Below are 11,464 nucleotides of genomic sequence, written 5' to 3'. Positions count from 1 at the left end.
CTCTGGGAGCTTTCCCAGCTTGCCCAAGTAGGGCCTGCTTCCCTGAGAGTTCAGCTCAGGGGTCCTTGGGAGGAATCACTAGAGTTAGGGGTGGCCTTCTTGGGCCTTCTACTCTCAAATGGAAAAATTATATTTCCTTTGGCCAGTCCCAAAAACTCATTTCCCGGTAGTCCCCAGTCTGCATTTCCCCTTCCATCCTTATCGCTCATTCTTCAGCCTCACCTCCTTCCCAGGCTCCTTCAGCCGCCCTTTTCCCAGTGCCCTCAGCCCAGCCTCTGCCACCCATGCCCTCTCTGGCCCTGTGCCTCCTCCACGATCTCCCCCGTCTCCTGCTGCCTCCCCAGGTCCTCTGGGCCCCAGCCTTTCCCCATTGCCTGGCATTCATATCCATCCTGGGGTGACAGGTGGTGCAGACAGATAGGGTGAGTGGGTCATAGGTGGTGGTAGGTCACGTCGTTTCCCAGCCTGACCACCCGTATTGGCTTCTGGAAGGTCAGAGACACATGCTCCTTTTGAGAGTGGCTCCCAGCCTTTTTCGGCTGGGCCCAGGGGCACACACTGGATTGTCTGGCTGTTGCCATGGGAACCTCCCAGGGTTACCCTGACACAGGAATGTCTCCGCATCCTGCCTTGTTCTGGGCCACGGATGTTCCTGGCCCCTTCACATGCTCACAGCAGGGGTCTGGTAGGGACACTGCAGGTTGCAGGGTGGGCGTGTGGAGGGCTGTTGCCTAAATCAGACAAGAGTTTCTTCCCCTCCCTGACTCAGCTGCCTGAGCCACAGAAGCCCCTTGTTAAGCACTTATCTGAGTTCCCCGTCCCACCTCTCCCAGGCCTCCCTTAAGGTGGCCACGCATCTCTTTGGTAACCTTTGGCACCCAGGATAGGTGACTGCCCGCTCCCAAATGGAGAACAACAGTGAACCCCTTCCCCCCTGCTTACCTGTTCTTCTGGCTGGGCCTGTTCCTGGCTCACCTGTTCCTGGGCCAGGTGGGGGCCCAGCCCAGATCTTTTCTAACCAGAGCTTTGGCCTGAGCAAGATTTGAGGTCAGAAAACCCAGAGTGTCAGTCTCCACCACTGCCCACCTGTGGGCCTTGGGCACGAGGCCTCTGCTTGCTTAAGGGCTCAGCTTTCTCATCATTGAAGTGGAGACCACAGACACTGCTCTCAGAGGCTGTCCCGAGGGTGAAATGAGTCAACTTAAGCTACATGAAAAGGCTTTGCAAGCTATAGGGCACTGAGAGCAGTTATTTTTATTTTACTTAACCTCTAACCGGGAAACTGGGAGCCTCTGGGAGCTACTGACATGGGAGGAAAGGGTGTTGGTTCCCCCACCACGACCACGTGGCAGGAGCTGGCGGGAAAAGATGCTAACTAGCATTTAGGTCTGGACACTGTGCTAGATGCTTTGGGGCCCCCAGTCCTTCCCCTGAGGCTAATTGGATTAGCTGCACACAAAGCAGGATTTTAATAGTACTCTCTTAATGGTGCCAGGAGCAGTCTGCCAATTGGGTGAAGAGGAAGGAGGGGGTGGCCTTTGAGTTGGATCTTGAAAGATAATAGGATTTCAGAGATGGGAGAATGGGGGAGGGCATTTCAGGCTAGGCAAAGGTGAGACCTAAGGTGGCGGTGTTATAGCCTATAGCTAGAGGGTTCACAGAGGGGACAAATTCTCCCACAGGCAGCCTACAGGTCTGAGGGGAAGGCTACTGTAGGAAATGGGAAGGGTGCCACTAATTCTCACCATTCCTCCAACCTTCCACTTCCTCTCCAGAGCAGGGCCCCTTTGCAGGAGTTCTCACCAGCCATGGGGCACTTACCTTCACTCAGCCCCAGGGGAGGCACTCAGCAGAGGGGAGGGAAATCCATTGAGGTCATCACTGAGGCCCTGTTCAAAGTCAAAGGGACACGTCATCTGGCTAGAGCAGGATAGGCAGACACCTGAAGCCGCATGCTGTGGAGAGGAAAGTGCTAGATGGCTCCCTTTGGAAGGTCCATCACCCATGGGTCAAACAGGCTGGCCATCAATGCTTGCTCATCTGGAATGACAGGACTAGTCCAGAAAAAGTGGCATGAGGCCAGCAAAGGAACAGGCTGACTGCGTGCTGTGGCTCATGCCTGTAATCCCAGCACTTTGGGAGGCTGAGATGGGAGGTGGGCTTGAGGCCAGGAGTTCGAGACCAGCCTGGGAAACACAACAAGACCTTATCTCTACTAAAAATTAAAAAAAAAAAAAAAAAAATAACTGAGCATGGTAGCGCACACCTATAGTCACAGCTACTCGGCAGGATGAGGTGGAAGGATTGCTTGAGTCCAGGACATCAAGGCTGCAGTGAGCTTATGATCCACCACTGCACTTCCAGCCTGGGCACAGAGTGAGACCCTGTCTCAAAAAAAGAAAAGAAAAGAAACAAGCCGTGGCTGTCATCTAGGTGGGTCATTAACTTTTCAAAGCACTTCTATACCTTTTATCTCACTGAGAAGTAGACTTTGAAGAATGTTAAGACCACCAGTACCTCTATTTAACAGATAAAGAAACTGAGATAGATGTGACCTGTCCATTGGTGGGGAGAAAAAAAAAAGAAAGAAACTGAGAGAGGTGAAGTGACTTGCCTAAGGTCACATCCTAGCTAGACAGTGGCAGTGGAAGAAGACTGGCCCTAGGCCACTCTTAGGATGCCTCCCCTTCTCCAGCCCCAGCTGGCTGAAGGTTAGTAGCACTATCCCAGCTCCCATTTGTGTTCCCTTTGACTCCTCCCTGAGCCCCATCCTACACCCCCACTTTAGCTCCCTGGGCTCCTGGTCCTGCAGGCATTTCTTCTCTGGCCACCAGCTGCCACCTTATTGTCTCCAGCTAATGAGTAGGAGAAGGTCAGTTCTGGAAGGGCCCATGCAAGCATCAGTGCTGCCTCTTGTTGTTCAGAGGTGGAAACTGAGGGAAGTGACTTGTCCAAGCTCACAAAGCTTGCTAGGAACAGAGTGGAGATCAGAGCCCAGGGCTGCTGACCCCTGGCTAAGAGTCCCCCTTGTTCTTCCTCCCTCCCCTCTGTTCCCCTCCTGTCCATGGCTCTGTGAGCTTGGCTCTGAGGTGTGGTCTGGAGGAGCTGCTTGCTACAAGTCAGGTTCTTCCTCATCCTGTCCCTGAGCAGTGACCTCACGTGTGGCTCCCTCTGCAGAGATGCCTGGTGGTGGCCACAGTGGGGCAGCAGCAGGAGGAACTGGAGGCTCTCCTTGCAGAGGAGTGGGATGGGAGGGAAGGAAGGGCCTCTAGGAGCTGCCCCAGGAACCTGAGCTGGGTATGGTGTTATAAGGTGTTAAGCTTGAGGGTACCCACAAAGGCCCATCTAGCCTCAGGGGTGAAATGGCTTCTCACCCCTCCCCGATAGACCCCCCATTCATTTATGCATGAGTAATTTATGGGGCACTTATCCTGTCTCTGGTCCTGGGCCAGTACCACTGGATATGCAAAAGCAGCCATGTAAAGCCCAGTACAGTGTTGTGGGGAGAAACACTGGGATGGAGCTCCCACTGCCAACGGAGGCCAGGTCTGCACATCCAGGAGGCTGCCTTGGCCTGGAAAACATCTGTCTTTGGAGCCAGACAGACCCAGCTCCACCAGTTACAGCTCCTAACTTTGAAGCAAGTCTCTCCATCTCCTTTTTTGATTAAATGAGAATAGATTTGACACACAGTAAGCACTCAATAAGTGTAAACTATTAACCACCTGGGTAGAGAGACATGAGTAAACTGATAATTACTGTATAGAATGAGATACCGTGATATGGGTAAATACGGGGTGTATCAGCAGCACAGAAAATGGGTTTCTGATTCTAACTGGGGGGGTGGAGGGGTCAGGGAAGGCTCCCTGGAGGAGGTAAGACAAGCTAGATGTTGAAATACAAGGAGTTCATTCTACACAATGAAGACGGGAAGGTGTCTCAAGCAAAGGGAATGCCATGAGGATGCATTGTTAGAGTCATTTACAACTGATAGCAGAGCATCCTGCAAGTATTAATTTATATCAACCTTCTCTCTCCAATTTTTAAGCTCACACTCCATTTTTAAGCTATCTTGTCCTTGCCTGTCTCCTGTGAGAACGACGCTCTTTGAGAGCAGGTTCTGTTTTGTTCCCTATTGTGTCTCTAGTAATACCTGACACATTTCGTATATTTAAATACATGTTGTGTGAATGAGTGAATAAACAAATGAATCGACTTCTCTCCAATCAGGTCCCCAAAGACTCTGCCTCCCCTTCTTTTTGCTAGTTGTGCTGTTTCCTTACAAGCCCCACCCCATTCCATCCCTTACCTGCCAGGCTCTGTTGCCCCTGCAGCAGCAGTCATCAAACACACGAGGACTGATTCACAAACCACATTTATAGTTAACAGCACGGGCGAGTGCCTGGGTCAGCTGGGTGGTGAACATGGGAAGAAATACTGGACTCAGGGGCAGAGAACTGAAGCAAAAGCAATTGGTGGTGTCGCTGAGCCAGGATGGATGGCATGTGGTTCCGCTATGGGACAGGCTGGCTTTGGGGGCTGACCTTGGTACCCCCTGTTCAAGACTCCTCCACCTGGGCAGAGTGCCCCTTTTTAGGCTCTGCAGAGCTGGATGAGCTGGTCCCCTGCCAGCTCAAACTGCCTGCATGTGTGAATGCAGTGAGCAGGCTTCCTTCAAATAGGCCTAGATTTGACTTCCAAGCTGTCCTCTCCACCAGTGAGGTAGACCTTTAATTGCTCTGTCCTTCTGCAGAAGAGTGACTTTCAGGGTAGTTGTGTTCCCGAGCTCTGGGGGGTACCTCTCTTTTGTCTGAGGGCAACACCGGCTTCCTCAAGCATCATATTCCTGAACCCTCCATGAGGCCATGGTGTCATACACCCTTGGCTTCCAATTTGAGTCCCCGTGTTCTCTGACTCACTTGCCCAGTCGTCTCTGCTCTTGTCAGACAGTGTTGCTCCTCTCCTCTTTCTGGCCTCATCCTCACTAGTGCCCAGCCTTCAAATAGTGCCTCACATCCGTGCAGCGCTCTGCAGCTCACAAAGGATTTCCACACATTTACTTTTTTTTTTTTTTTGAGATGGAGTCTCGCTCTGTTGCCCAGGCTGAAGTGCAGTGGCGTGATCTCCACTCACTGCAAGCTCCACCTCCTGGGTTCACGCCATTCTCCTGCCTCAGCCTCCCGAGTGTAGCTGGGACTACAGGCGCCCACCACCATGCCCGGCTAATTTTTTTTTTTTTTTTTGTATTTTTAGTAGAAATGGGGTTTCACCATGTTAGCCAGGATGGTCTTGATCTCCTGACCTTGTGATCCACTCTGCTTGGCCTCCCAAAGTGTTGGGATTACAGGCATGAGCCACTGAGTCCAGCCACATTTAACTTTTTTCCCTGGGTTGTGGAAGGCAGGCAGAGCATATTATATAATGTAACCAGTTCCACCAGCTAGTGGACTTGGGAGGGAAGTGCTACTTTGGGGAGTATTTGAGCAAGTGACCTTGAAAGGTTGGGTTGATGAGCATGTGAATTTGCAGGTTGAGCAGCTTCTGGTGATGACAAAGCCCAGGTTGTATCCACAGGAGCTGGCCTCTGAGGAGGAGAGGGAGAAAAAGGCTTTGAACAGCCAGAGTCAAGGGATTGAGCAGTGGGGTGTTGGATGGGCTGGCCATGACAGTGAAGTCACTGAGGATGATGACAGCAACTTTGTAGAAAAGGAGACTGGGAGCCAGTGGCCAAGTCTCAGAAAATGAGAATGAGGCCAGGTGCAGTGGCTTACACCTATAATCCCAGCACTTTGGCAGGCTGAGGCCAGAGGATGCTTGAGCTCAGGAATTCCAGACTAGCCTGGCCAATACAGCAAAACCTCATCTCCATATCAAGAAACAAAAGAAAATGAAAATGAACCACCAGGATTGCTGGGCTGCCAGTACTGAGGAAAGCAGAAGGGTAGCGCAGGCAGGTGGCATGAGCCTTAGAGGAACCATAGTCTTCCAAGAGGCAGGATGAGTAACGGTGTGGAAATTGAAATGGGGAGGAAGGGAGGCCACAGACTCAAAGCGGATGCTGAGGAATGAGGGCTGGGAGACAAAAGCCACCACTTGAGACTGCAGTAAGGGACAGTGGAGTTCAGTTGAGGCAGCAGGGAAAGGGGGACTTCTGAGACTAGGCTATGGGGGAAGTTTTTATTTTTATTTTTATTTTTTGAGACAGAGTCTTTCTCTGTTGTCTAGGCTGGAGCACAGTGGTGCAATCTTGGCTCATTGCAACCTCTTCCTCCCAGGTTCCAGTGATTCTCGTGCCTCAGCCTCCTGAGTAGCTGGATTACAGGCGCCCACCACCAATCCAGTTAATTTTTATATTTTTAGTAGAGATGGGGTTTCGTCATGTTGGCCAGGCTGGTCTCGAACTCCTGCCCTCAGGTGATCCGCCTCTGCCTCCCAAAGTGCAGGGGGACGAGGCCAGGGATTACAGGCATGAGCCACTGTGCCTGGCCTGGGGGAAGTTTTCTGATTGCTCACTAGGTATTCAGGGAGCTGGATCTGAGAGTCAGGGAGGGAGGTAAGGGGTGTGCATTGGGTCAGGTGAGGAACGAGACTCCGGGAGTAAGTTCTGACTCCTTCCATGTGACTCAGGTAAAGCAGGAGATTTGCACTTTCCGTGGAGGCCCAAATACATGTTTATTAAAGATGAGCTGGAAAATCTGATTCTGCGTTGAATGACAAAGTGCTAGGAATAAATAACAACCCCTTACATCTGGATGATACTTGAGAACTTACAAAGTATTTTTTGTACCTTGTCATTTATTTTCTTCATTCTTTTCTTATTATAACCCTGGGAAGTGGGCGTTATCAGTGGTAAACTCAGAGTGACTTGCTAAGTGTCCAAGCTGGGACTGAAAATCCACTCTGTGCTGCCTTCTAGTGCGTTGATGAGTGCAGTGCTTTCTGGGTTGCAAAAAAACAAAAAAAAACACACACACACACACATACACACCCTACTGAAGTCTGTTCTTTTTGCATCTGACCACTCTCCTGTGCCTCTTTTCAACATTTAGGAAAGTAATGGTTTCTCCCTAAGTCTCCACACTACACTTTTTCTCTAGTGGAGGCAGTAATGAGTTGCAGGCTCTGTTCTGACATGCTCAGAAAAATGCAGGACTGCAAGTCATAGCCAAAAACAACTCCACGTACTCAGCTGGGGCTACCCGTCAGCTACTGCGGGCAGAGGCAGAACCGAGGATTCAGGGAAAGGACAGATTCTTTTTTTTTTTTTGAGACGGAGTCTGGCTCTGTCGCCCAGGCTGGAGTGCAGTGGCCGGATCTCCGCTCACTGCAAGCTCCGCCTTCTGGGTTCACGCCATTCTCCTGCCTTCGCCTCCGGAGTAGCTCGGACTACAGGCGCCCGCCAGCTCGCCCAGCTAGTTTTTTGTATTTTTTTAGTAGAGACGGGGGTTTCACCGTGTTAGCCAGGATGGTCTCGATCTCCTGACCTCGTGATCCGCCCGTCTCGGCCTCCCAAAGTGCTGGGATTACAGGCTTGAGCCACCGCGCCCGGCCCGGGACAGATTATTCTTATTCTGCCTCTCAAACTCCTGGCTGGGAGACGTACTTCGGATGAAACCAGGCAATCTCATCTAGGGATTCGACGCTCCCTTACTATCGATGTCACCCACGCCGTTTCAAGTGCTCTTGCTTCCGAAAACCTCTGATCCGGAGGCTGCGGCTAGAAAAGCAACCAAAGGTTTCTTGCCGGGTTTAAAGGGCCACATCTTAGTGACGTCTCGGGTTATAAAGTCAGCTTGACAATAAAATATCGTGTGAGCGATTCCGCTCCTCCCCCGACATGACGTGACCAGACACGCCGCTGGCGTCAGGGCTGCCTTACACCCCCAGGAAGACCCATTCCCACTCTGGGGCACGCGCAGATTTGCTGAGGCACATGCACTATAACGCACAGGCAAAAAGGCAGTTTCCAAAACGTCTCCAAAGTGATCGCGCTCCAGAGACTTTCTTTTCCTAAAGTTTTTAGGGCTGCGCGGAAGGGAACATGGGGTTCACCTCCGGATATTTCAGACGCCACCCCCCTCGGAGGAAGGTAGTCGCGTCCGGTTCCTCACCGGGTGTCAGTTAAGCAGTCCCGGCTGTGAGCAAAGGTTCTGGGCGGGGCTGGACTGTTCTAAGTGAGTTCGGGTTGGGGGGCTTCACGAGGGGAGGCTGCCGTGTGAAGGAACCGCCTTTCTCTCCGCGGGTCTCACCCTTTTCTCCCCGTATCTGTTTGGACATGAGTTGAGCGCACAGTCGCGGACGGTCAGCCCTGTTCGCAGCTATGGCGAGGAGGGGCGGGATTGCTCCGTGTTGCCGCTCCGCTCAGTGGCCGCGTCCATTCCGCGCGGTGTCCGGATTTTAGGGGTAGGGAGAAGTGTCAGCTTCAGGCCTCGCGAGGCGTGGCGGCCCATGGCCCCGCTGGGAGGCGCCCCGCGGCTGGTGCTGCTGTTCAGCGGCAAGAGGAAATCCGGGAAAGACTTCGTGACCGAGGCGCTGCAGAGCAGGTGTCCGTGGGGCGGGAAAGGTGGAAGGGGGAGCTCTTCGCATCACGTGACACGAGGAGTGCTTTTGGGTGTCACAGAGTGAGCTTTGGAGTAGGGGTCCTCCGTTTGCAAGGCAGGAGGAGCACTGGGTTGGGGAAGGTGGAATGTCACCATTACATAAAACAGCAATCTACACACGGGAGCCTCAAAGAACCAGGTGACCATCTCTCCAAAGATCTTCAGCTGCAGGTCTAAGAAGCATTAATAATGGTTCCTACCAAGGCACTTTCTATGTACCAGGAGTTGGATACCAGCCTGGGCAACACGGCGAGAGCCCGCTTCTACGAAAAATCCAAAAAGTAGCTGGGCGTGGTGGCGCGCGCCTGTGGTCCCAGCTATTCGGGACCTTGAGGCAGAAGAATTGCTTGAGCCAGGGAGGCGGAGGTTGCAGTGAGGCGAGATCGCGCCACTGCACTCCAGCCTGGGCGACAGAGCAAGGCCCTGTCTTAAAAAACAAAAACAAAAACAAAAACAAAAAAACTCTCTTCACCTCTTTGTTAGGTACTGTGTGCCATTATTAGCATCTGCATTTCACAGGTGAAGAAACTGAGGCTCTTAAAAAGTTAAACAGGCTGGGTGTGGTGGTCATGCCTGTGACCCCAGCACTTTGGGAGACAGAGGTCCGAGGATCGCTTGAGAGCCGGGTAGTTGGAGACCAGCCTGGGCAATACAATAAGACCCTAGTCTCTACAAAAAAATTGAAAAGTTAGCCTAGTGCGATGGCAAGCACCTCTAGTCCCAGCTACTCAGGAGGCTGAGGTGGGAGGATCACTTGAGCCTGGGGGCTGCAGTGAGTTGTAATCATGCTACTGTCCTCCAGTCCGTGCAGCAGAGCCTGAGACCCTATCTCGAAGTAAAATAAAATAACGTACAAAGCTAACAACAATAAAAAACCCCCTTGCCGGTCGCAAAGTAAGTGGCAAATTCAGGATTCAAATTCAGCTTTGTGGTTCATGATGGGCATCTCAGCAATTAATATATAATTGAAACAAAAAGAAAAAAAAACCCAAACAAATTCAGTTTGACTCTTTCTGGGACCTGGAAGCTCCTGGAAATTCTAGGCTAACTGGATTCTGATCTCCCTTTGTCTTGCACCAAGGACTGGTTTCTTTCTGTTTTATGTGACTGCCTCCCCAAATAATAATACCTTTTGCACAGTGTTTTCTGTCAAAGCAAGATCTTCTGTGCGGGAGCATTTTGCTGGGCTAGGAGAGCAGAGGATGGGGAGAAACTGGAGTGGGGCTTCTCTCCTCTTGAAGGCCAATGTGGTGGGGGTACCAGGAAGCTGCTTTTGGATATCAGGGGTGGGAGAGCCCAGAGCAGAGGTCACCACCTGAATTTTTCACCACTAAGTATCTCACCACCTTTTCCTAAGTTGCATTTCTCCTCACCTTCAAACTCTGATGTCAAATAGTGGTCAGAAGCACAGGCTGTGGAATTAGACTGCTGGGATGCAAACCCTGGCTCACCGTTGATTAGCGTGTGATCTTGTACACATCTCTCATTCACTCTGTGCCTTAGTGTTTTTTTTGAAAGGGAGTCTTGCTCTGTCACCCAGACTGGAGCGCACCCAGGTTGCGGCTCACTGCAACCTCTACCTCCTGAGTTCAAGCTGTTCTCCTGTCTCACCCTCCAGAGTAGCTGGAATTACAGGTGTGTGCCACCACACCCAGCTAACTTTTGTATTTTTAGTAGTGACAGGTTTCACCATGTTGGCCAGGCTGGTCTCAAACCCCTGACCTCAAGTGATCTGCCTGCCTCAGCCTCCCAGAGTGCTGGGATTACAGACGTGAACCACTGCACCCGGCCTGTGTCTCAGTTTTGTCATTTGTAAAATGTCATTTGTAATAATAGGGTGGTTGTAGGGATTAAAGGAGATAATGTGCGTGAAGGGCTTAGAATAATTATTGGCACCTAGCAGAGGTGCAGGAACTAAATGTTGTTTATATTTGTTTTACCAATCCTGGCTTCACTACTTACAGTGTTGCTTTGGGGAAGTCAATCCTCCTTTCACAACCTCAGCTTCCTCATCTGAAACATGAAAATAAGAACACTTACAGCCAGGGCAACATAGTGAGACCCCATCTCTACAAAAGATAAAAAATATTAGCTGGGTGTGGTGGTGCATGCCAGTAATCTCTGATACTCAGGAGGCTGAGGTGGGAGGATTGCCTGAACTCAGGAGTTCAAGATTGTAGTGAGCTGTGATTATACCACAGCACTCTAGCTTGGGTGACAGCAAGACCCTGACTCTTAAAAAACCAAAACAAAGAACACTTATCGCCGGGCGCAGTGGCTCACACCTGTAATCATGACACTTTGGGAGGCTGGGAAGGGTGGATCACTTGAGCTCAGGAGTTCAAGACCAGCCTGACCAACATGGTAAAACCCTTCTCTACTAAAAATACAAAAATTAGCTGGACGTGGTGGCGGGGGCTGGTAGTCTTAGCTACTTGGGAGGCTGAGGTAAAAGAATAGCTTAAACCCAGGAGGTGGAGGTTGCAGTGACCCGAGGTAGCGCCACTGCACCTAGCCTGGGCTACAGAGTGAGTCTCAAAAAAACAACAAAAACAAAAAACACTTGTCTTCCCGTGCATTAAGTGTATCTGTGAGCATCTTGAGGCTAGGACAGGAAGCATGTATCATTCACATTTGTATCACCTAGATCCAAATATGGTACCCAATAAAGCGTTGGTTAAGCAGGGAGGTGGAGGTGGAGGTTGCAGTGAGACGAGATGGCGCCACTGCACTCCAGCCTGGGTGACAGAGTGAGACTCTGTCTCAAAAAAGAGAAAAAAAAAAGGCCAGGTGTGGTGGCTCACGTCTGTAATCCCAGCACTTCGTGAGGCTGAGATCGCCTTGCAGTGAGCCGAGATCATGCC

The 11,464-nt window shown here is 51.2% G+C and overlaps 1 protein-coding gene across 3 annotated transcripts in view; it reads left to right on the top strand.

The window, feature by feature from the left end:
* The first annotated feature begins 8,131 nt into the window (after positions 1-8,131).
* The window catches only part of PMVK (phosphomevalonate kinase), a 12,731-nt gene continuing 9,398 nt past the window's right edge, over positions 8,132-11,464 (top strand). Inside the window, exon 1 of one of the 3 annotated variants that reach the window (XM_023213865.2) lies at positions 8,132-8,543. In XM_023213865.2, coding sequence (XP_023069633.1) covers positions 8,449-8,543 — 95 coding nt within the window. In that variant the 5' untranslated portion in view covers positions 8,132-8,448. Of the gene's footprint in view, positions 8,544-8,579; positions 8,740-11,464 lie in introns of those variants that run through there. The other 2 variants (XM_023213866.3, XM_023213867.3) reach the window with 2 other exon arrangements.

This window comes from Piliocolobus tephrosceles, chromosome 1, assembly GCF_002776525.5.
Source record: "Piliocolobus tephrosceles isolate RC106 chromosome 1, ASM277652v3, whole genome shotgun sequence".
NCBI lineage: Eukaryota > Metazoa > Chordata > Mammalia > Primates > Cercopithecidae > Piliocolobus > Piliocolobus tephrosceles.
The sequence above is the reverse complement of the archived record's forward strand: the minus strand, read 5'-3'. Positions and strand labels throughout refer to the sequence as shown.